Source organism: Mobula birostris, chromosome 1, assembly GCF_030028105.1.
Source record: "Mobula birostris isolate sMobBir1 chromosome 1, sMobBir1.hap1, whole genome shotgun sequence".
Lineage (NCBI taxonomy): Eukaryota > Metazoa > Chordata > Chondrichthyes > Myliobatiformes > Myliobatidae > Mobula > Mobula birostris.
The window spans coordinates 130,708,161-130,734,651 of NC_092370.1; the positions used below are offsets into that span (position 1 = coordinate 130,708,161).

Here is a 26,491-nt window from a genome sequence, read left to right on the forward strand (position 1 = left end):
AATTAACAAGTATTACCAACAGGTATTTAAAAAATGTTATTCTACACATCTCAGGAATCTTCCACAGACAACATGTGAAGTAATTTGTTAGTGTAGTATTCCTAATTTCTTCCTTTGTCAAAGATGGAGACTGAAGCATTTCCAAAAAGTGCATAGTTAACTGTAATTTAGTGTAGCATCTGGCTGTAAGCAATTTTCCACTAGGAAAATCTGATATTGAATCCAGTAAATCTTTGGTTTAACTGGAATGTGCTGCTGGTAACATTATCAGATAAGGATGTCGTACCAAATGAGCTTAAGTTTTCCTTGTAGGTTGAGCTGTTCGAACGAATATTTGGAATGATGGAAAAGACAGGCATCTAGTTTGAATGGCGCTGAGGTTGAATCTTATGCCTTTTATTCTTAAGTGTGAGTGAGCAACACAGATAATAGGATATTTGGCAGTTTAAGAAACCGTTTACAATGCTTTTTTTCAGTTTGGGGCGATTGTGGAAGTGAGAGAGGATGTGGCAGAGTTTTCTTTTGACAGACCAGTGAATCTTAAACAGGATTGTTACTGTTACTCACCTTGTGAGATTGCTATCAAGACCAGCAGTAACTGCTAAAGAGCAGCTGGGTCGGCTGTTTTAGAGGACATTTGAAAGGGTGCCATGTTAGTGGGTCTGGAGTGGCAAGTAAGCCCAGACCAGGGTAGTGATATGATCTTTCCTTCCTGAACGATGCTCGTAGGTCAGGCAAACTGGTAGTTGGGGTTTATGGTCATTCCTAATGACTTTTTTAAAATTCCAGATAAATACCACAACCATGTTGGGATTTGAGTTCTGTTCTCTTGAATGCTATGCCAGGATTATTTGCTGCTGCATCACTGCTGTGCTCTTGTTGTCATTTTGTCCATAGCTGGTAATAATTTGCTTAAGAATCAGAAGAAATAATTACGCTTGTATAACTAAAGTTGTGCGGCAAAACTCGGGGAGGAAATAAAATATTTGGGTGGGGTACTTATGATGGAGAAATGCTATCTATGGGCTTGGGCGCAAATCATTGCAATCCACTGATATAGACCATAAATCATAAAATTAGGCCATTGGCCTATTGCATCTGCTCTGAAGTACAATCATGGCTGATTTATTATCTCTCTTAAACCCATTCTCCTGCCCTCTCTCCATAACCTTTGATGGCCTGACTAATCAAGAACCTATCAACATCTGCTTTAAATGTACTAAATGACCTGGCCTCCACAGGCATCGGTGGCAATGAGTTCCACAGATTCCCCACCCAGCTAAACAAATTCCTCCTCGTCTCTGTTCTAAACAGGCGTCCTCTTATTCTGAGGCTGTACTGTTTGGTCCTAAGATTCCTCCATTGTAGGAAACAACTTCTCCACATCCACTCACTCTAGGCCTTTCAATATTCGATGGGTTTCATTGAAATCTCCCTTCATTCTTCTGAACCCCAGTGATTACAGGTCTGGAGCCATCAAATGCTTTTTGTCCGTTAACCCTTATAAAGAGTATGCACATCCCTGAGGTATTTATTGAGGGTATGTTACAAATGTCATCAAGCTGGAGAAGGTGTACAAGACTATAGGAACACATACAAAATGCTGGAGGAACTCAGCAGGCCAGGCAGCATCTATGGGGGGAGAAAAGTACAGTGGTCACTTCAGACTGAAACCCTTCAGGACTTTTTGTGATTTTAAGATCTTTGAAATTTCATATTGTATTTTTTCCACAGATGCTGCCTGACCTGCTGAGTTCTTCCAGCATTTTGTGTGTATTGCTCCGATTTCCAGCAGCTGCAGATTTTCTCTTGTTTGTGACAAGACTAGAAGGCTTGAGTTATAGGGAGAGGCAGACCAGGCTGGATCTTTGTTCCTTTGGTCATAGGTGACCCCACAGAAGTTTATAAGTTCAAGAAGTGTGGATGAGGAGAAATGTTATGTTTTTTTCCCCCCGGGTTTGGGGAGTCCAAAACTGCTGGCAAGGATACAAGAGGGTAGAGATTTAAAAGACCTGTGAGGTAGTTTATTGTCATGAAGCATAGTAAGTGGAATGAGCTGCATGGACCAGTTGGGCAGAAGGGCCAGTTTCTGTGCTATATTACTTTATAACTCTGTGTTTACTTATTATGTATGAGAAATGTCCCTGTTGGTAATGTATTTTCTTTGAAGGGGTTGTGTATAGGGCAGGAAAATTGAAAACAAATCACCATTTCCATTCTTAGTGTTTTTTATGATTTAAAATCTTTGAAATTTCATATTGTGTAACCCTTGCTGTCAATCAGTTGCTGCCTACATTCCCAGTCAGAATAACCTTTGAAGAAGAACTACAGCACTAAAAAATTATGCATAGTCGCGTCAGGCAGCAGTAGTGGAGAGCAGAAAATTGTTTTTTTAGCAATTATTTTCTGTTTTAGAAGTCTCCATCTCACTTTGGTTTATCTCACTTGGGCTTTCCCCCTCACACAAGCCACCTTAATGGATATAAAAGCACTTTAGCAGGACCAGTATTACTGAAGATAAAACATTATCTTCATTCTGAGTTTACAACCATTTGCAGAAAAAGCGGCAGAGGGTTGTAAGCTCAGCCAGCTCCATCATGGGCTCACAACACGACTGAGAAGGGTTCCGGCCCGAAAAGTTGACCGATCGTTTCCACGGATGCTGCCTGACCTGCTGAGTTCGTCCAGCGTGTTGTGAGTGTTGCTTTGACCCCAGCATCTGCAGAGTATTTGTGTTTCCATCATGGGCTGCCCACCACCATCATAGCCTCCCCACCACTGAGGACATCTTCAACAGGCAACGCCTATGATTAAGGACTTCCATCAGGCAGGACATGCTCTCTTCTTATTACTAATGTCAGAGAGGAGATACAGGAACTTGAAGATGCAAACTCAATATTTTACAAACAGCTTCCTACCCTTCACCATCATATTTCTGAATGGACAATGACCGCTACCTCACTTTTTTGCTCTCTTTTTGCACTACTTTAATTTTTAATATATACTGTATTTCTTGTAACATAGTATTTTTATGTACTACACTACTGTCTCAAAACAAATTTCATGCCCTACTGTATGTCAGTGATAATAAATCTGATTCTAACATTGGTATAGTAATGTATTACTGAAGGTAAAATATTAGCCATCACCCGCCTGTCTGCCTTTTTAAGGAAATGACCTTTTAAAAAAAATTTGCTTGCATGTGACCTTAAAAAGGTGCATTTAGGATAGTGAAGGCCATGTTCACTTGCACGTGGCCTTCAGTGTTGCTTAGTGCATTATTGATACTTACCATTTTTAAGAGGATTAACTTGGCTTCAAGCTCGTGATCAGTTTATTTCATCAGTTATACCCGCAAGTAGAAAATTTAGATGTGGAGAATGTGACAGCAGTATTCACACTGCAGATGAAGTTTACAAATTGGATAGAAAGTGTAACGTTGATGATATTTGAATGTGTATGTTAATCCAGGGAATAAAAATCAACCAGACCTCCTGTTTTCCCTTCCCCAAAATAAACTGTTGCAGTAGGAGAAAAAAATACAGAGAGAATAAAATGGGTCCTGCTAGTCATGGAAATGTTATGCAATTTTATGTGGCTCTCAGCCTAGTTCAATATTTTGTGTGCCGCTGTGCTGTCTGACATTTCTTTTGCAACATTTAGTTTGCCCTTTAGTTTCTGCTTAAAATCAGTTGTATGATGTTTAGTTGTTGTATATTGTGATTGAGATTTGTTGTATGTTGTTATGAACACTTGGATTCATTTGTTAGTGGGAGGGGACGATCAATGATGAAATAGAGAGTAGTGGAGTGTAAGTTGCCACAAAAAGTAATGCAATTTTTTTTTTAGAAAGTATGTGTGGTAATTTGATTGCCTAATCTGTTTGAATTATATTAATATCAATGGCATCAAAAGAAAGAACCTTTTATGCCTACGTGGTAATTGAACTTAAAATTTCTCTTTTTTTTAAAAAAAAAACTTGTCTAACAGTTGAGAATTTCCTGTTTTGGGAATTAAGTCTTTACGGAGCAGGCACAGGGTCTCGAGTTGAATAAAGATTCCTCTAAATTGCAACATTTACTGATTGTGTCAGAGCAAGATAAAGCCTCCAGCATTTAAAAAAGAACTCTGCTCTTCGTTTGGATAATTTAAAAGAGAAATGTACTAGTGTTGTTACAGCTGCTGAAAAGGCATTTTTTTCCCACTTTGTTAGAACCAAGACTGTATAATTCCTTTGGAATCAATTTTAAATGGGACCATGCAAAGATTTTTTGTTTAATCAAATAACAAAAGTACTTGAATCCTCTAGATGTAAAAGTGCATGCATGTACTGAAATTTATAATAAATCAGAATTCCCATTGGGCAGTAAGACATAGCAGAAATGGACCATTTGGCCCATCCAGTCTATTCTGCCATTCCATCATGGTTGATTTATTATCTTTCTCAAACCCATTCTCAGCCTTCTCCCAGTAACCTTTGACACCCTGACTATTCAAGAACCTATGTACCACTGCTTTAAATATAACCCATGAATTGGCCTTCACAGCATCTGTGGCATTGAGTTCCGTGGATTCACCACTGCCTGGCTAAAGATCCTCCTCATCTCTGTTCTAAAGGGATGTCTTTCTATTCTGAGAATAGGCCCTCTGGTCGTAGATTTCCTCACTATAGGAAATGTCCTCTCCATGTCCACTCTATCTGGGCCTTTCAATATTTGATAGACTTCAATGAGATGCCCCCTCATTCTTTTAAACACCAGCGAGTACAGGCCCAGAGCCATCTAGCTGTTAATCTTTTCATTCCGGGATCTTTTCTCCTGAAACTCCCAAGTGTTTTAAGTGTATTTTTAAAGTGTTTAAAACTACAGTTGTGAAAATTGCACGTTATACTGGTTCCTGTGAATGCTTATTGCTAAGTGCCCACATGGGCTTCTAATTCTTTACTTCTAGTCTCTGTTTAAGACTCTCCTTAAAATCTATGCTTGAGCAAGTGCTTAGTTTCTTCTAATTTTGCCAGCTGACATGACATCTATTTGATTATGTGCCTGTGCAGAGTTGTGTGATCTTGCATATGAACTATAAAGGAATTATCTTTAGTCATCAGCCTCATTCTTTGATTTCCCCCCCCAAACCAGCTGCATTTCTAAAGCATTTGGTGTTGTAATATAGCTCAAGGTATTTCATAGCAGTATAATTGAAGAAAAAAATTCCCCTATACACAGTTCCTCCTTTAGTTTGGAATATGGTGATAACAAAAGAAAGCTGCCAAACACCTGTTTAAAGATTTTGTTGTTTTCTAGATACATAATCGCTACGAGGGAAAGGACATTTCAAAGCACAAACGGAACTTGGCAATCACTGGAGGTGTAACATTGTCAGTCATTGTTTCGCCTGTTGTTGCTGCAGTAACTGTTGGTAAGAAAAGTTTAACATTGGAGATTTTTATCTAACAATATTGGATAAAAGCTGGTTAGTAGCTGTGTTTGCTACTTGTAAATAAGACGAGCAAAATTAGGCCATTTAGCCCACCGTGTTTGTTCCACCATTCCATTTTATTATTTTGGACTAAATTAGAGCAGAATGGAAAACGTCACAATGCAGCATTTTTGAATGACCAGGATTGCCCTAGTGTGCAGTTCTAATCTGTGCATTTTGTACTCCACTGTTTATCAGTGTAATTTTGAAACTTCATTGGTGTACAAAATATTAAGTTGTTAAAAGATGTTCATTATTCTGGTCATGGCTTTGCTTCCCTCAGATTGACTGCCATTTATTGGAAAGCTAGGCTGGCTGTGTTTGTTAGAATAGTAAATTACTTGGGTATTTTTTAATAAATCTTTAGTTGTCTCTGCCATGGGGGGGGTGCGGAGGGTAAAAGGAGCAATTGATATACCTCTGTGCCTGTGCTCGCTGGAGTTGAGAAGAATGAAGGCCTGGATAGAGTGGACGTGCTGAGGATGTTTCCAGTGGTGGTGGGGGGGGGAGTCTGGGAGCAGGGGGCACCATCTCAGCCTAGAAGGGTGTCCCTTTAGAACAGAGATGAGGGAGAATTTTAGTCAGGGGGTGAATCTGGTGTTCATTGCCACAGATGGGCGTGGAGGTCAAATCGTTAAGTTTATTTAAAACGGAGGTTGATAGGTTCTTGATTAGTAAGGACATCAAAGGTTATGGGGAGAAGGCAGGACAATGAGGTTAAGAGGGATAATAAATCAGCCATAATGGAATGGTAGAGCTACTTGATGGGTTGAATAACCTAATTCTGCTCCTATATCCTATGGTTTCATGATTTTACTTACAAAGAACATTTTTTCCTTTGATTAAAGTATATTTTTAAATCTTAAAATGTTAGATTCTAAGATATGGAGCTGGAAGAAAGCATTTGCACAGAAATGAACACGTATTTTTTTTTCCTTCTCTGCTGCTGGCTTTGAGTGCCCATGTCTTTGTCAGTAAAACATCAATAGTGAGTAACTTAGTGAAATGCAGTGGTATGACTTAGCTCATCCTCATTTGCCATGTTCATAGTAATAAAAAAGAAAAGACCTAATGTGTTCATACAAAAAAAGGAGTGTTTTGGCTTTAAAAGAATGTATTGCACCCAGTTGTCTGATTTTTGAAGTACATTTCTATGCCTCAGTTGCTCTGCAAAACTGCTGCCATATCAAGGCAGCCATGAATGCTTGTATCAGTGCTAATGTTCTGGATTTCTACTTTGCAAAATGTACACATGCACTGAGCACTGTTTGCTTGGTTTGTCTCAAAAGGTGGGCTTCCCTGGTGGCCACCCATTTTAACTCCACTTCCCATTCCCATTCTGACATGTCGGTCCTTGGGCTCCTGTTGATGAGGCGACGCTCAGGTGGAGAAGCAACACCTCGTAATCTGTCTGGGCAGCCTCCAGCCTGACAGCATGCACATCAAGCAACACACATCAAAGTTGCTGGTGAACGCAGCAGGCCAGGCAGCATCTCTAACTTGTAATTTCTCCCTTCTGCCCCCTTCCTTTTTTTTAAACCTTATTTCCACCTGCACCTTTGTTCTTTTGGCATTTTTGTTTTAACCACCATTGTGAAAGGGATGACCATGTTCCACCAAGGGTTGGTATTGGTTAACAGTCTATATGGGCATTTTGAACACCAAGTGGATAATTATTAAAGTGTTTGTGTATAATTAGCATTTATTGCTGACATGGAGTTACTTACTGAACAACATCTTGTGTTCCATCTGGGGAGCCTCGGACCTGATGGCATGAACATCAATTTTTGGTAATATCTTCCCCCTCTCCCTTCTCTCTTTTTCTATTCCCCATTCTGACACCCTTCTTACTCCTCCTCCTCCACAACTGCCTATCATCTTTCTCTGGTGCCCCTCTTCCTTCTCTTTCTCCCATGGACCACTCTCCTCTCTTAACTGATTCCATTTTCAGCCCTTTACCTCTTCCATCTGTCATCTCCCAGCTTCTCACTTCATTCCCACCTTTCCCTTCACCTGGTGTCACCTATCATTTGCCAATTTGTACTCCTTCTCCTCCCCGCCCCCCACTTATTCCACTTCTTCCTTCCTTTCCAGTCCTGGTGAAGGGTCTCGATCTGAAATGTTGACTGTTTGTGCCTCTCCATAGGTGCTGCCTGACTTGCTGAGTTCCTCCAGCATCTTGTGCCTGTTGCTGTGTATTTTCAGCATCTGTAGAATCTCAAACAACAGGAATTCTGCAGATGCTGGAAGTTCAAGCAACACACACAAAAGTTGCTGGTGAACGCAGCAGGCCAGGCAGCATCTCTAGGAAGAGGTGCAGTCGACATTTCAGGCCGACACCCTTCGTCAGGACTAACTGAAGGAGTTACTCACTCTTCCTTCAGTTAGTCCTGACGAAGGGTCTGGGCCTGAAACGTCGACTGCACCTCTTCCTAGAGATGCTGCCTGGCCTGCTGCGTTCACCAGCAACTTTTATGTGTGTTGTTATCTGTAGAACCTCTTGTGTTTATGTCTGCACAAAAGTCCACCTCTTGCTGAATGTTAATTGGAATATCTAGCAATAGATGTTCGCCAGATCACCAGGGGTGCAGCTCTGAGATCCGCAAATTGCCATTTAGTCCACCCCATTATCTGAGAAGTTGGAAACACTTTTGAGAAGCTGTTAATATTAATTCCAAAATGGGTTGATTTGGGTGAAGGGAATAGGGTGATCAATAGCCTTTGAGCGAATTGCCATAGTGGAATCTCTTGGCTGCTCAGCTCTCCCCACTGTGTGAGAGAGGGAGGGATGGTATCATATTCACCAGATAGTGATGAGGGACTGAAGGATCTGAGTGATTTGCCAACATATGGAAAAGGTTCTGCTATTTGCCAGCAGTGGTCCACATCCTTCCACCACAGGAGATCTGCAAATCAGTGCTCAGTGTCGTACTTCCCTCCCTGGTTTGTCCAAGAGCAGTCATCTAGGAGCTGCTTCCACAATAGCCTAAGGAGCAATACACGCAGAATGCTGAAGTGACTCAGAAGGTCAGGCAGTATCTATGGAGGGGAATAAGGGTCAACTTTTTGGGCGTAGTCTCTTCGTCAGGGCTCAACCTGAAATGGCAGCTGTTTATTCCTCTCGGTTGAATACCTACGCCATTTTGTGTGTGTGTTTTTCTCTGGAGTTCCAGCGTCTGCAGAATCTCTTGTTTATAATCTGAGGAGCAATTTATCATTGGGTAGCCTTAGTGAAGGGTGTTGTGCTATGTTCCAGCAATACACAGCATAAGGAAGAACATCATTTCTCTCTGTTTTGACTTGGTACCAATTCCATTAGCTCTCGTTTCTCAGCATCTATTGTTTCAAGTCTTTAGTCTTCTCATGAACCAAGCATCCATAGACTTCAGTGGTGGGGAATTCCTAGTCCTCAGATAAATTCCTTATAAATCGACATTAGCAATATATGTTGGAATTTTCAGCCAAGACCAGTTAACAGGTCACTCTTCCTTTCTGCTGATGTTGGACGTTTTGCTCATTGGATCCTTTGTACCGATCAGAATTCAACATCTCTAAAGGTCTATACTGGGCTCAACATATTGATACAACTTTGAAGCATGCCAGAGATTAGATTTCATTAGAAGTTTGAGCAGATTTGGTATGTCTCCAAAGACTTGAACAAATTTCTATAGATGTACTGTGGAGAGCATTTGACATAGGTCTGGTAGGTGCCACTGCACTGGATCGGAAAAAGCTACAGAGGGTTGTAAACTCAGCCGCTCCATTATAGGTAGTAGCCTCCCCAGCGTCGGGAGTATCTTAATATGCGATGCCTCAAGATGGCGACATCCATCATAAAGGGCCCTCAACATCTAGGACATGTCCACTTCTCCTTACTACCATCAGGGAGAAGGTACAGTTGACGAATCTGCAATATGAGTTGTCTGAAAGCATTCTTAACTACCACAGAGTGGTATACTGTACTGAGTTTTGACCCTGTTACATATGGTCAAAGTGGCCAAGGTGGTGGTCAAAATGAAGACTATTGGCTAATTTTTTTTTCTGTTTTTTTTTGCTGTTAAAATCCTAAATGTTTTGTAAATTTGCATTGGTGTTAGGTTGTCAACCAACAGTGTCAGAGTGTGGTGTGTCTGTGGCTGTCTGCTTTGTGTCTGAACGTACTTCATATTGTGCAGCTGTTGATGCTTTTGCCTAGTTGACATTGATTAGAAACGAAAGTGGAACTCAAAAGGATGACTGTTGAGAGGTGTTAGAAATGTTAGTGCATTTTGGGTTTCTAATAGAAAGTCAGATTTTAATATAATCTGTTTGTAAGTGGGGTATTTGCAAATAACAAAAGCCTGGTCATTAACAAAACTAGCACTCAGGGCATAGGCCAGTTATAGCACAAAATAATGAAGAATTAGAAACATGAGAATCTGTAGATGCTGGAAGTCCAGGGCAACACACACAGAATGGTGAAGGGGCACAGCAGGTCAGGCAGCATCTATGGAAAGGAATAAAGGGCCGATGTTTTGGGCCGAAACCGTTCATGACGAATTGTTGACTCTTTTCATATCCCTTCCATAGATGCTGCCTGACCTGTTGCATTTTGTGTGTTATTAATGAAGAATCAGTCGTCTTCAATCATCTGGTTTAGCAGTAGGAAATGGTGGCTTACCCACATGGACTGGCCTGTCTTGACTTAAGGCTTATTTGCTGTTACCAAAGTGATGGGCCAGATTATTTTTATTTTTATTAACTCTGTTATCTCTATTAAATTAATGTGAAAGAGCAGTGTGAATCCATGTAGTGCAGCACATAAAAATCCTACCGCTAACAGTCACAGACATTGTGTGTTTTGTAGTTGTTAAGTAACTTTCTTTTTGTATTCTGTCTTCACAGGCATTGGAGTACCCATTATGTTAGCATACGTTTATGGAGTGGTTCCTATTTCCCTCTGCCGTAGTGGTGGCTGTGGTGTTTCTGCTGGCACTGGAAAGGGTGTGCGGATAGAGTTTGATGATGAGAATGATAATGCAGGCAGAGGAAACACAGCATTAGGTAAGCAAATTGATTTTACCCCTTCTCATGTATCCAGCTGCCTTCAGTAGGCCCGAAATGTCTACTGTTAATCCCCAATATAGATGCTGTTGGGTTCCTCCAGCATTTTGGGTGTGTTACTCTGCACTGCTAGCATCTGCTGAATCTCTTGTGTTCAGTATGCTTAATTGCTCTGTTTAAAACACATTTTCATTGCTTTAAGAAATGATTGGGCAACATCTTCAATTTCATTTTGAGAACAATGTCTGCTTTCGTAACTGAACACGGTTAGTTGATTATGGGGCGAAGGCAGGTGAATGGGTTTGAGGGTGATAACAAATCAACCCTGATGGGATGGCAGATCAGACTTGATGAGCTGAATGGCCAAATTCTGCTCCTATGTTTATGGTCATTCACCTTGGAAACGTTTCTTTCTACTGGCCATCTTGCCTTTCCACTCTCAATCCTGGTCCAAGTTTCAAACCAACATGATGACAGTTTGTTTCTTCCCATAGATGCATGACCATCTGAGTTTCTCCAGCACATTGTTTATTAGACCATATTAGAATTAGGCTATTTGCCCCATCGACACTGCTCCATCATTCCATTATGGCTGATTTATTATCCTTCTTTACCCCTTTCTCCTGACTTCTCATAACCTTTGATGCCCTAACTGATCAAAATACTATCAAACTCTGCTTTAAATATACCTAATGACTTGTCCTCCACAGCCACCTGTGGCAATGAATTCCACAGACTCACCAGGCTCTAGCCAAAGAAATTCTCCTCACCTTTATTCCACAGGGATGTCCTTCTATTCTAAGGCTCTGTCCTCTGGTCACTTTTCTTTCTTTTTAAATCTTTTTATTGAATAAGTATACAAAAAGGTAAGCCATATAGGCACTAATACACTGTTAGAATATAATAAAATTACAGGAGATATTAATACAGATAAAAAAAGTGATACAAACAATGTAATTTAAACATAACATAATAAGGTAACATATAAAGAGAAAAGGAAAAAAAACCACCGTGCAACTAAACTAAAAGCAAAGCAAAGCAATGGGCTAACTTGGAACCAAGTAGAGTTAAAGAACTTAAAATCACGTCCTCAAACCCGACCTCCATTAAAAACAGTAAAAAAAAACACAAGAAGGGAATATAAATATGGAGCCAAAAAGAGAAGAAAAAAAAATACATTAAATGAAAATATTGAATAAAAGATCTCCAGGTCTGTTCAAATTTAAGTGAGGAATCATAGAGATTGCTTCTAATTTTCTCCAAATTCAAGCATAATATCGTCTGAGAAAACCAAAAAAAGGTGGTGGAGCATTAAGCTCTTTCCAATGTTGTAAGATACATCTTTTCGCCATTAAAGTAAGAAATGCAATCATTCTACGGGCTGAAGGAGAAAGATTATTGGAAATTTTAGGTAATCCAAAGATAGCAGTAATAGGGTGAGGAGAGATATCTATATTCAATACCTTTGAGATAATATTAAAAATGTCTCTCCAAAAAGTTTCCAGAGTAAGGGCAAGACCAAAACATATGAGTTAAAGAGGCTATCTGCCCCGGACATCTATCACAAAAAGGATTAATATGAGAATAAAAACGAGCTAATTTATCTTTGGACATATGTGCTCTATGAACAACTTTAAATTGAATTAGGGAACGTTTAGCACAGATAGAGGAAGTATTGACTAATTGTAAAATCTGCCCCCAGTCATCCACGGAAATGATAGAACCCAATTCCTGTTCCCAATCTACCCTAATCTTATCAAATGGAGCTTTCCTAAGTTTCATAATAATATTATAAATCATAGCTGATGCACCTTTCTGACATGGATTAAGGTTAATTATAGTATCTAAAATATATGTAGGAGGAAGCATTGGAAAGGAAGAAAGTATAGTACTTAAAGTTCTAACTTGTAGATATCTAAAAAAATGTATTCTTGATAAATTACATTTATTAGATAATTGTTCAAAAGACATAAGGGAACGATCTAAAAATAAATCCAAAAACCGTGAAATACCCTTAGTCTTCCAAATTTGAAAAGCACGATCTGTGAAAGAGGGAGGAAAAAATATGTTACCTAAAATAGGAATCGCTAGCCCAAATTGGTTAAGATCAAAAAATTTTCTGAATTGAAACCAAATACGTAAGGTATATTTAACTATCGGGTTAGAGACCTCTTTTGAGGTGTTTCAAATCAAAAGGGAGAGAGGAACCTAAAACAGAGCCAAGTGTATAGCCCTGAACAAATTGTAATTCCAATGCTACCCATTTAGGAACGGATAGTATATCCTGGTCAAGTAACCAAAATTTCATATGTCGAATATTAATTGCCCAATAATAGAATCTAAAGTTAGGTAATGCTAAACCTCCATCTCTCTTAGCTTTCTGTAAATGTATTTTACCCAGTCTCGGGTTTTTATTTTGCCAAATAAATGAAGAAATTTTTGAGTCAACTTTATAAAAAAAAGATTTTGGAACAAAAATCGGTAATGCCTGAAATATATATCAAAATTTTGGCAGAAAAAATATCTTAACTGCATTAATACAACTAATCAAAGTTAAATATAATGGAAACCATTTAGATGAAAGTTGAATAATATGGTCAATTAAGGGTAAGGTCACTTTTGAAAACATCCCCTCCATGTCCACTCTAGGCCTTTCTGAATTTTGACTACATTATATTTAGATTTGCAATTCTTGTTTTGCATAGGTTGTTCTTCTAATTTTCCAGTGCAGAGTACAAGTGCACTCACCAAGTTGTAGGCATGTTTTCATGATCTGAACTGTATGTTAGAAAGAAAGCTCCATCGGTTCAGAGTTATAATTGCTAACAAATGAAGTGTTGCGCTGCTGCTTGTCCACCTAGATACGACGTTTGTGGTGGAAGCTCGCAACAACCCCAGTATTGGAGAAGGAAGTGTCGGGGGTTTAACAGGCAGTTTGAGTGCAAGTGGCAGTCACATGGACAGAATCGGGGTAATACGAGACAACCTGAGTGAAACAGCGAGCACCATGGCATTAGCTGGAGCGAGTATCACTGGGAGCCTTTCTGGGAGCGCGATGGTCAACTGCTTCAATAGGTAAGCCTTCCAGGTTTCTTTTCCATATGCTCTTTTAAGCAAGTCTTTTAATAATGAAAACTTTTGCCATTTAAAGGTGGCTCGGGAGGGTGGCAGATAGCACATGACTTTATAGCAGGGGTTTGATTCCCACCACTGTCTGTAAGATGCTTGTACGCGCTGACTTTGGGTGCTCCAGTTTCCTCCCACAAGATGTATACATTAGGGTTAGTGAGTTGTGGGCATGCTATGATGGCGTGGGAAACGTAGCCTAGTACAATCCTAGCTGATGTGATGGAAACAATGTGTTTCACTGTATATTTCAATGTACGTGTGACCAATAAAGCAAATCTTTCTTTACATGGGGTTAACAACATGGAAGGGAACAGAACACGACTACATGCAAATAAATCAGTCCACCTGTTGTCTAGAACAGTGGTCCCCAACCACCGGGCCGCAAGGAAACGATAGGATTTGACGATAGGAAACGATATGAGTCAGCTGCACCTTTCCTCATTCCCTGTCACGCCCACTGTTGAACTTGAACATAGGGTTGCCAACTGTCCCGTATTAGCCAGGACATCCCATATATTGGGCTAAATTGGTTTGCCCCATACGGGACCGCCCTTGCCCCGTATTTCCCGCTCTAAGGTAGTGTTCCTATGAAACCGTTCATAAGCTGACTGATATGGGAGAAATTTTTGAGTGTTCCCAGGCTCAAAAAAATAACCTACCAAATCATACCAAATAACACATAAAACCTCAAATAACACTAACATATAGTAAAAGCAGGAATAATATGATAAATATACAGCCTATATAAAGTAGAAATAATGTATGTACAGTGTAGTTTCACTTAAAATCAAAGATTAAGCAAAACCGATTTGTAGAAAAAAATCGTCATGTATGCGCACATCACGCATGCGCACACAGGTGCCCACACAAGGCTTCATGGTCATGGTAGTCTTTCTCGGGATAAACACAAATGTCCTGTATTTGACTGCTACTTTTGTCCCTTATTTGGGAGTGAGAAAGTTGACAACCCTACTTGAACAACCACCCCCAGTCGGCTGGTCTGCAAGAATATTGTCAATATTCAACCGGTCCGCGGTGCAAAAAAGGTTGGGGACACCCAATCTAGAACCACTGAATGCTATGGTGCAGGGGCAGGTCACTTAGTTACCAACGTGTGAATCCCATGGTAGTCTGATCCAATGCTTCCTGTCAAATCTTATGCCGTTAAATAACTTGAAAAGTAAAAATACTAACTTCTGAGCTATCTTAGCAATGTATTGTGATAGTTTCATATTCTGACCATTTTGTGGGAGCAGACTAAAAATAAATTGATGACAACACTATCTTTAATAAGCGTAATTTTGATTAATTCTGTCATGCATAACCTTCACAGCTGCAGTTTACAAAGTTACTGCTGCTGTATTCCCCTATTTGTCCAACTTGAGGGATCTATGCTGCACAAGTGGATAGGGTGATTAAGATGGAATATGGTGTGTAGTCCTTCAGTAGACGAGGTATTGAGGAGAAGAGCACCAGTGTAATGTTGCAGCTCTATGAAACCCCAGTTAGACCACACTTGGAATTTTGTGTTGGGTTCTGGGAACCTAATTACAGGAAGATCATGGAAGCCTTAGAGAGGGTGCAGGAGAGACTTACCAGGATGTTTCTGCCTGGATTAAAGAGCATGTCTTATGAGGATAGGTTGAGCAAGCCAGGGTTTTTCTCTTGGAGTGAGGGAGGGTGAGCGGTGACTTAATAGAGGTGTGCAAAATGATAAGAGGCAGAAATAGAGCTGATAGCCAGAGCAGAAATGGCTAAAAATGCAGGGTTATGTAGAAGGGAAGAGTTAGATTGATCTTACAGTAGGTTAAAAGGTCAGTGTAACATTATGGGCCGTAGGGTCTATATTATGCTGTAATGTTTTATGTTCTATTAATATCTAAGTGAAGTTACTATTCCATTTTAGGAAATGTATAAAGGTAAAAAAGAATGTAAAGTTCAAGAGCACTGAAATACGGTTTTCATTCATACTAAATGATTTTGAAGCTGTCATCTTGTAAAAGATGTGTTCTAAGCAAACTGTTCTTCCCTCCTCTAACTTGTGTTGTTATTCCAATTTATTGTAGGTTAGAAGTGCAGGCAGATATCCAGAAGGAGCAATATAGTCTCAGTGGTGAGTCAGGCACGGTCAGTATTGGGACAATCAGTGACAATGCCAGCACGAGGGCCATGGCCGGATCGATTATCAATTCCTACAACCCGCAGGACAGGTCTGTTACTTCACTGACATCTTTAACAAGCCATGTTGTGATATTTAAAATGTTTAAATTATTGACTGGAAAATACAATAAATTTTTTAAAGAATCTCTTTAAAGAAAGAAATTAGCCATCTCCCATTTGCTTTCAGAAGTTCTTTGACAGTGCCTCACTGTTCACAATACTAATGCTGAAATGAAATGAACGTGAATTTGTAGGAGTCCCTCTTAATCTCAAATCTAATTAATGTATTGTGCACCTAATTATTTACCTTTTACAAAACACTTTCAAGGACTCTTCAACTCATGTTCTCAATATCAACGGTTGTCCGTTTTTGTTTATAGAAACATAGAAAACCTACAGCACAATACAGGCCCTTCGGCCCACAAAGCTGTGCTGAACATGTCCTTACTTAGAACTGCCTAGGCTTACCCACAGCCCTCTATTTTTCTAAGTTCCATGTACCTATCCAGGAGTCCCTTAAAAGACCCGATTGTTTCAGCCTCCACCGCCGCCGACGGCAGCCCATTCCACACACTCACCACTCTCTGTTTTTTTAAAAAAAAACTTAACTCCTGACATCTCCTCTGTACCTACTTCCAAGCACCTTAAAACTGTGCCCTCTCGTGTTAGCCATTTCAGCCCTGGGAAAAAGCCTCTGACTATCCACACAATCAACGCCTCTCATCATCTTATACACCCCTATCAGGTCACCTCTCATCCTCTGCTGCGCCAAGGAAAAAAGGCCAAATTCACTCAACCTATTCTCATAAGGCATGCTCCCCAATTCAGGCAACATCCTTGTAAATCTCCTCTGCACCCTTTCTATGGTTTCCACATCCTTCCTGTTGTGAGGTGCCCAGAACTGAGCACAGTACTCCAAGTGGGGTCTGTGTAGTTTTTCATTCTATTATTTCTTTGTGAATGTCCACAAGGAAATGAAACTCAGGATAGTATACAGTGACATATATGTCATTGTCATTGGATAATGAATTTACTCTGACTTTGAAAGCAGTCACTTCAGTACAGGATTTTGGCAGCTGAATTCTACTCTGTGGGCTTGGTGAGCCTTGTGGCTAGTTCAAAAGTGCTGATATTGAGTTGAGAAATGTAGGTGAAATGTGCGTTTCAGCCTTCCACAGTGTGAAAACAGTGGAAGTTGCATCACAGACTAGTTGCAAATGATACAGCCAGCTGTGGTCTTGCACGTACTGACATTTATAAAATACTTCTGAGTATAATCCTTAAATTGCTGGCCTTGCCGCTTTCCATTATGTTAGTCATTTTTTAAAAAAAAAGTTAAGGCTCATCAAAATGAAGTTCTATACTTTGAAACTGAAATCATAAACACAAGAGATTCTGCGGATGTTGCAATTCAAAGCAAACATACAAACTGCTGGAGGAACTCAGCAGGTCAGGCAGGATCTGCTGATAGATGCTAACTGACTTGCTGAGTTCCACCAGCATTTTGTGTGTGATGCTCTGAAAAAAGTAGCTTTTTTAACTTTGGGGTGATAGGATTGACACACAAAGGGACCTGACCAGGGCAGTTCCAGACTCAAAATTCTCTCGTATGGAATTTCCTTTTCTTTTAATTTTTGGATATATTTTTGTCCCACTGCTAATGTTGGCTTCAGTTTCATAGTTGAACCACTACTCTTTTTGAAACTTTATACTTTTCCAGAGAGGAAATATCTGCATTTCTAACACTTTTGGTAAATACAGAACCAGTCTAATAGCAATAAGTTGTAGTCTGACTATCCATGTGGAACTACAATATCTTTCCATTCTGAATAAGGCTTATGAGAAATAACCTGGGGTACATTTTAAGTGCAATAGATTTAGAGGCAATATTTCCTCTAGTGGGGGAGTCTAGGACCAGAGGGCATGACCTCAGAATACAAGGACATCCCTTTAGAGCAAAGATAAGGAATTTCTTTTGCCAGAGAGTGGTCAATCTGTGGAATTCATTGCCACAGACAGCTGTGTAGATTAAGTCATTGGGTATATTTAAACTGGAGTTTGATAGGTTCTTGACTAATAAGGGCACCAAAGTTTATGGTGAGAAGGTAGGAGAATGAGGTTGAGGGGGATAACAAATCAGCCATGATGGAATGGCTCTATCTAATGGTCTTATGATATTCAATTTGTAACTGTAAAGGAAAGCATATTTCTGTGGGCTTGCTGGTATTAAATTGAGCCCTGCAGTTATGTCAAGTATAGAAAGTTTTTGAACATCTATAATAGTGAAGTCCTTCTTGTAAATATCCAAAAGGGAGGAACATTTCTGGTTTGCCTAAAAACATTAACAGAGTAAGTCCTGATGAAGTATCTCGGCCTGAAACGTCAACCTTTTGTTCCCCTCCATAGACGCTGCCTGACCAGTTGAGTTCCTTCAGTATTTTGTGTATTGTTGCTCTGGATTTCCAGCATCTGCAGAATCTCTTCTGTTTTATTGAAAGAACCAAATTCAGTGGAGATATCCATGTTATTTCTGATTGTCCTAATCATCTGAAGCGTTTTTAAGTGGTCTGTTAGAGGACTGGTTTTTAAGCTTGCAAAATATCATGCTTTGCAGTATTCATTATTGTAAATCAGTCAATTCAGTTGATCTGTTTTTCAAAGTGCATGTGAACTACTTATTTTGAAGGCTGCATGTTAATATACTGTTACATTCCTGTTACCAGCTGTTTTTAGTTCTTGGAATATGGATTGTACTTGGCAAGGTAAGCTTTAATTGGTCATACCAAATTATCCTTTAATATCTTTGTCACAAAGCAAAAGAATTCAAAGATCTTCCATCAGTGACATTAAATTGAAGACGCCAGTACACGTCAGGGAGTTCAGAATGTTGCTGATTGCAGGGCCATCATGTAATTATTTTGCTTTTCATGTGAACTTTCAAATGGATACTTGCAGTTCTCTTGCTTCCTATTTAACCATGAGTGTAGAGTTCTCCATAAGACCAAAGGAGCAGAATCAGGCCATTCCCCCATTGAATCTGTACTGCCATTCCATCATTCCCTCTCATCCTCATTCTCCTGCCTTCACCCTGTAACCTTTGACACCCTTACTAATCAAGAACCTATTAAACTCTGCTTTAAATATACCCAATGACTTGGCCTCCACAGCTGTCTGTGGCAATGAATACCACCTAGTCACCACCCTCTGGCTAAAGAAATACTTCCTCGTCTCTGTTCTAAAAGGACATCTTTCTATTCTGAGACTGTGCCCTCTGGTTGTAGACTTCCCCACCATAGGTGACGACCTCTCCACGTCCACTCTATATCTCGACCTTTCGATATTCAGTGAGAATTCCCCCCTCATTCATGTAAACTCCAGCGAGTACAGGGCCAGAACCATCAAGCGCCCTTCATACATTAACCCTTTCTCTAATTAATGTGCTCTGTTGGAATATTTTTAGATATCACTAACATTAAATCTGTATTTCTTGATTTCCATATAGGGAAGGAAACAGTCTGGAAGTGCAAGTTGACATTGAGTCAAAGCCTGCAAAGCTGAGGCACAACAGTGGAAGCAGTGGTGTGGATGACAGTAGTCGCAATGTAGTCATTTTAACTTCAGCCCCTCCCCTGGATAATCGAAGCAATGCCTCCAAATGGTCTAAAGAAACAACAACTAAAAAGTGCAAAGGAAAATTACAGAAAAGAGGCAGTATGAAGATAAATGAAACTCGTGAAGAGATGGATGCACAGTTATTAGAACAAAGAAGCACTAATTCGAGCGAATTTGATTCTCCATCACTTAGCGACAGTATTCCATCTGTAGCAGACTCTCACTCCAGCCATTTCTCAGAATTTAGCGGATCTGATATGGAGAGCATGAAAACATCTTGTAGCCACGGTTCAAGTGATTATCATAGTCGTTTCTCAGCAGTCAGTCCCCTTCCTGAGGTGGAGAATGATCGTTTGGAGACATGCCCATTACAGGGTGGTCTGGCATCTGTTGCAAATGGACCAAGTGCTGAAATCTTGCAGCTGAACCTTATTGCAGAGGAGAATGGTACTGTAACTTCCGAGTCCAATAATGCCAATGAGGAAACAGAAAATGTAACCAATAATAATCAGCAACAAACTAGTGCAATTCATTCAGAAATTTAATCTTTCACTGCTGCAGTTTGTATCATAAATGGCACTAATCAGTTCTGCTAACAGTTATATGCTGATTAATATAAAAGAAAACTAATAACTGATTGAAACTGGTGCTTATTAATCAACAAGATCATGGATTTTGAAGGTCAAAAGGTGTAGGTGTTAGGGTTAAGTGTTGTTACTGATCTGCTCCCAGCTAACCAGTTCAATTTCTAAAGGTTGGGAGAAGAGGTGCATCTATCAGACAGTAACATTGGCTGAGAAGGTGACGTGTGAAGCATATGTAGCTGAACTTGGAGAAATCTCAAAATGCAAGCAGAAATCAGTTGACAGTTGTTCAAAAAACTGTGTTCTTGACTGTGGCTATTCTATGATTGAAGATTGACTGACCCATTCTCCTTCACTGTTTCCTGGTGCCTTTTGGAAAATACATTTAATACCTGCTTTATTTGAGGATATGTTTATACTTCTCAAAAAAAAATGCTTTGACCACAGTATACCACAGAAGAATGCTAACAAAATGGATGAAAATTGTGAATAATGAATAAATGATCTTAAGATATAACCCTTTATTAGCCTACCAAAGACAATACTCAGGCTTTAGAAACTATTTTGCGTAACTATTTTAACTGGTTCCTTGTTCTGAAAAAGGAAGTATTCATAGCGGATGATTGCTGCTAATGCAGTTTGTTACAGATTGAAAGCACAGTGCAGAATTTTGCACATTGCTTTGAAGCATTAAAGAGAGGTAAAGACCATAGCCTTTTCCTCCTGGATGGACCGAGACACTAATAAAACTCAAAGGCAATCTCGGCTAAAAGATGCACTGTTGAATTTCACTTAAATGCAAAATCAGTTTCTTATATGAAAGTATGTTTTGTGCATTATGCAGTGTGTATTTGGTTTATGTTGCCATGTTGATAATTGAAATTTTATCCTTAAGAATAAAAAACAAGTTGCAATCTTTTAAAATTTTCTTTAAGCTTTAGAACACTAGTGCCAGTTACAATATGTTGCATATGCTTGGTTTGGTATTTATACATTTGTTTGCAAGCTGGTTTGCCTAACAGGGTGACTGTAAGAAGCATATCTAAAAATAAATTCAATTAAAATCAAATGTTGAGTATTCTTATAATGTGCAAAAGTTTGGTTTAATTAAAATAGTAAATGCACAGGTTAGATTATGGGTTAAGGGTGAAAGGTGAAGTGTTTAAGGGGAACATGAGGGGAAACTTCACTCAAGGCGGTGAGAAAATGGAACGAGCTGCCAGCAGAAGTGGTAGATGCAGGTTTGATTGTAGTAATTAAGAGAAATTTGGATAGGCACTTGGATGGGAGAGAGATGGAGGGCCATTGTCTAGGTGCAGGACGATGGGACTAAGCAGATCAATATTTCAGCATGGACTAGATGGGCCAAAGGGCCTGTTTCTGTGCTGTAGTGTTCTATGACTACACCTAATTTAAAAGTAGTTATGACTGCCTATTCCTTCCTGCTAACTTGGTTATGCACCTCAGCCATACAGACTGGGAAAATGCCAGGGTTCCTTTGTCTGAACAAAGAAAACTTTCTGGTGTCAATGACTGGGTTAGAAAGGAAAATCTATCAGGGTTACTGCCTTAGTTATTTTAGCACTCCTGGCAGGAATATAACTCTAAAAGTCTGATGAGGATAAGAACTGACTTTTCTCCTCAAATTACTCACTGTAATTTGATGAGCAAATTAGAATGATTGTACAGTTTAAACTATGTAGCGGCAAAGTCAGGAATTGCTCTAGCAGAGTTTATTTTCTATTTCGAGATACAACATGGTAACAGGCCCTTCTGGCCCAATGAACCAGCACTGACCATTCACAGCCATGTGACTAATTAACCTATGAATCCTTATGGTGATTGGGATGTGGGAGGAAGGCAGAGCACTCGGAGGAAGCCCTTGTGGTCACAGGGAGAACGTACAAACCCCCTACAGACAGTGGTGTAATCCCCTTAGCCCTAGCCCTGTACCAGTGGAGGTGGGCAGTGGCAGCAGTTTGTGACCTAAGCTCACCCCTTGTTTACTTGTGGTCTAAGGACAGAGGCTATCAATACCATATCTGGTTATTGTGTTGTAGCTGCAACGTCATCACTGGAATTTTGATATTGTAGCCTTTAGTGAAACTTGGTTGCAGGAGGGACAAGAGTGACAGCTCAATGTTTCTGGGTTCTGTTGTTCAAGATGCGATGAAACAGGAGGGACTAAAGGAGGAGGGTTGGGGTTACTAGTCAGGGAAAATATCAAGGTAATGCTCAGTCAGGACGGGCTGGAGGACTCGTCTAGTGAGGCATTATGGGTGGAACTGAGAAATAAGAAGGGTATGACTACATTAATGGGGCTATATTACAGACCACCCAACAGTCTGAGGGATTTTGAAGAATAAATTTGTAGAGAGTTTACAGACTGTTGAAAGAAACACACAAGGTTCTTATGGTGGGTGATTTTAACTTTCCACATACTGTAAAAAGACTAGATGGGATAGAGTTTGTTCAGGATTCCTTAATCAGTATGTAGAAGTTCCACCAAGGGGGAGAGTGCGATACTTGATCTGATAATCGGGAATGAGACAGTGCAGGTGACAGTTTATGTGGGTGAACATTTTGAAACTAATAGCATTGTGATTACTAGATGCAAACAAGGACAGGTCTTGTCAGCACAACACTCACAACACACTGGAGGAACTCAGCAGGTCGGGCAGCACCCGTGGAAATGATCGGTCAACGTTTCGGGCCAGAACCCTTTGGAAACGTTGACTGTTTCCACGGATGCTGCGCGACCTGCTGAGTTCCTCCAGCATGTCATGAGCGTTGCTTTGACCCCAGCATCTGCAGAGTATTTTGTGTTTACAGGTCTTGTCAGCGGTTTGAGATTCTAAATCGGAGAAAGGCCAATTTTGATGGTACCAGAAAGGATTTGGCAAGTATGGCTGCTTTCTGGCAAAAGTGTACTTGATAAGTGGAGGACTTCAAAGGTGAAATTCTGAAAATACAAGGAGTCCACACGTGAGGCTGCTTACCGAGTTAAGAGCCCATGGTATTACAGGAAAGTTACTGGCATAGTTAGATCATTGGCTTATTGGTAGGAGGCAGCCAGTGGGAATAAAAGGATCCTTGTCTAGTTGGCTGCCAGTGACCAGTAGTGTTCCGCAGCGGTTGGTGTTGGGGCTGCTTTTGACGCTGTATATCAGTGTTTGAGATGATGAATTAGATGGCTTTGTTGTCAAGTTTGCAGATGATAAAATTGTTGGAGGGGCAGGTGGTATTGAGGAAACAGGCTGCAGAAGGACAAGACAGATGAGGAGAATGGGCAAGAAAGTGGCAAATGAAATACAATGTTGGAAAATGCATGGTCATACACTTTGGTAGAATAAATAAATGTGCGGACTATTTTCTAAATGGGGAGAAAATCCAGAAATCTGTTATTCAAAGGGGACCTGGGAGTCCTTGTGCAGAACACCCTAAAGGTTAGCTTGCTGGTAGAGTCGGTTGTGAGGATGGCAAATGCAATGTTAGCATTCATTTCAAGAGGTCTAGAATACAAGAGCTGGGATGTGATGCTGAGGGTTTATAAAGCACTGTTGAGGCCTCACCTCGAGTATTGTGAACAGATCTGGGTTCCATTTAAGAAAAGATGTGCTGGCATTGGAGAGGGTTCAGAGGAGGTTCACAAAGGTGATTCTGGGAAGGAAAGGGTTAGCATATAAGAAATACCTGGTCCTGTACTTGCTGGAATTTAGAAGGAGGGGGGTGATCTTATTGAAACCTGTTAAAAATTGAAAGGCCTAGACAGAGTGGATGTGAAAAGTATGTTTCCCATGGTGGGGGAGTCTAGGACAGGAGGGCACAGCCTCAGGATAGAGGGGCGTCCATTTAAAACAGAGTTGCAGGAAATTTCTTTAGCCAGAGGGTAGTGAATTTGGGGAATTTATTACCCCAGGCAACTATGGAGGCCAGATTGTTGGGTGTATTTTAGGCAGAGTTTGATAGGTTCTTGATTGGACATGGCATCAAAGGTTACGGGGAGAAGGCCGGGGAGTGAGGCTGAGGAAAGAAAAAAGTATCAGCCATGATTAAATGGTGGAGCAGACCTGATGGGCCAAATGGTCTAAATCTCCTCCTATGTCGTATGGTCTTGAAGCTTGTATGTGCCTGTCAGAATAAAAGGTAAATATAACAGATGTAGGGAACCTTGATTTTCAAGAGATATTGAGGCCCTGGTTGGTGGGGGGGGGGGGGGGGGAGAAAGAGGTGCATTGCAGGTAGGAACAAATGAGGTGTTTATGGAGTATAAGAAATGCAAATGAACACTTAAGAAATCAGGAGGCTAAAAGAAGGCATGATGTTACCCATAAACAAGGTGAAAGAGAATCCTAAGGGATGCTACAGATATGTAAAGAGCAAAAGGATTGCAAGGGACAAAATTGGTCCTCTGGAAGATCAAGATGGTATTCACGTGTGGAGCCAAAAGAGATGGGGGAAATCTTAAATGCATTTTTTTTTTGCATCTGTATTTACTCAGGAGACAGAGTCTATAGAAGTAAGGCAAAACAGCATCAGCTTCATGAACTCTATAGAGATTACGAAGGAGGTGTTTGCTGTCTTGAGACAAATTAGGGTTGATAAATACCCTGGGTCTGACTAGATGTTCCCTCAAGCCCCGTGGAAGGCAAGAGCATAAATTACCGGAGGTCTAGAGAGACATTTAAATCATCCTTAGCAACTGATGAGGTGCCAGACGAATGGAGGATAGCCAATGTTGTTCTGCTGTTTAAGAAAAGTTCTAAACATAAACCAGGAAATTATAGGTCAGTGAGCCTGAGATCAGTAGTGGGGAAGATTGGAAGGTATTCTCAGGGACTGCATATATAAGTACTTGGATAGACATAGATTGATTGGGGATAGTTAGCATGGCTTCCTGGATGGTAGGTCATGTTTAACCAATCTTTATCGACTTTTTCCCAAGGAAGTTATCAGGAAAGTTGATGAAGGCAAGTGGATGTTGTCTGCATGGACTTTAGCAAGGTATTTGACAAGGTCCGCATGGAAGGTCAAAGAAGTTTCAGTCGCCCAGCATTCAAGATGAGGTAGTAAATTGGATTAGACACTGGCTTTATAGGTGAAGCCAGAGAGGGGTAGTAGATGGTTGCCTCTCTGACTGGAGGCCCATGATTGGTGCTGGGTTGTTGATTGTCATCTATATCAATGATCTGGATAACATGGTTAACTGGATCAGCTAATTTGTGGATACCACAAAGATTGGAGGTGTAGTAGACAGTGAGGAAGACTATCATGGCTTGTGGCGAGATCTGGACCAGCTGGAAAAACGGACTGAGAAATGGCAGATGGAATTTAATGCAGAGAAGCGTCAGATGTTAGACTTTGGTAGGACCAACCAGGGGTAGGTCTTGCACAGTAAATGATAAGGGATGGAGGGGTGCCGTAGAACAAAGATCTGGGAATACAGGTCCATAATTCACTGAAAGTGGCATCACCGGTAGATAGGGTTGTTAAGAAAGCTTTTGACACATTGGCCTTCGTAAATCAAAGTATTAAGTACAGGAGAATGGATCTTATGTTGAAGCTGTAGAGACGTTGGTGTGGTCTAATGTGGAGTATGGTGTTCAGTTTTGGTCACCTACCTAAAGGAAAGATGTAAGGTTGAAAATTGACAAGGTTGTTGCTGAGTTTGGAGGCCCTGAGTTATGTTGAAGGATTGAATAGGTTAGCACTCTATTCTTTGGAATGTAGGAGATTTGAAAGAGGTATACAACATTGAGTTGCATAGATAGGGTAAATGCAAGCAGGCTTTTTTCAGAGTTTGGGTGGGACTACAACTAGAGATCATGGGTTAAGGGTGAAAGGTGAAAAGTTTAAGAGGAACATGAAACTTATTTACTCAGAGGGTCATGAGAGTGTGGAACTAGTTGCCAGTGCAAGTGGTGCATGCGAGCTTGAATACAACATTTCGGGCAAGTTTGGGTAGGTATGTGGATGGTAGGGGTACAGATCCGGTGCAGGTCAATTGGAATAGACAGTTAAAATAGCTCGACAGTTTAAACAAATGAGATGGGCTGAACAGCCTGTTTCTGTGCTGTACTTTTCTATGGTTCTGTGAGGGAGATCAGTAAAGACACCAAAGAGAAAATATTTTCAAAAGCAGCCACTTGGAAATATTGGTGTGGGATGAAATGAAGATGTTATAATGCATCAGTGAGGGAGAGAGTTAACTTGGACATTATTCCAGGCGCAGTTGTAGACTTCATGTTAGGTGGTAAACCGGAAATCCAAAAAGCAGTGATTCTAGTCGCTGTTAACAAAGAGTATGAAAGCTGATTATAGCGAAAAGTTAGAGAATTAATTAGAGAATATGAAGAATCATGTAATTGGATAGCTAAGGCTTCGTTCCCATTTTTGCTCAATATAGAGGGAGGGCCATGGCCATCTATAAAATGGGATAGTTCCCAGTACAGGTGATCAGCTGTGTCTCTGCTGTTCACATGACTACA

The 26,491-nt window shown here is 40.4% G+C and overlaps 1 protein-coding gene across 5 annotated transcripts in view; it reads left to right on the forward strand.

Moving 5' to 3' along the window:
* rnf19a (ring finger protein 19A, RBR E3 ubiquitin protein ligase) overlaps positions 1-21,072 on the forward strand; it is an 85,888-nt gene extending 64,816 nt beyond the window's left edge. For all 5 annotated transcript variants that reach the window (XM_072262295.1, XM_072262326.1, XM_072262303.1 and 2 more), the window contains exons 6-10: positions 5,301-5,415; positions 10,360-10,518; positions 13,380-13,593; positions 15,714-15,857; positions 19,310-21,072. In XM_072262295.1, the coding sequence (XP_072118396.1) occupies positions 5,301-5,415; positions 10,360-10,518; positions 13,380-13,593; positions 15,714-15,857; positions 19,310-19,964 (1,287 nt within the window). In that variant the 3' untranslated portion in view covers positions 19,965-21,072. The remainder of the gene's footprint in view (positions 1-5,300; positions 5,416-10,359; positions 10,519-13,379; positions 13,594-15,713; positions 15,858-19,309) is intronic.
* Positions 21,073-26,491: the final 5,419 nt, after the last annotated feature.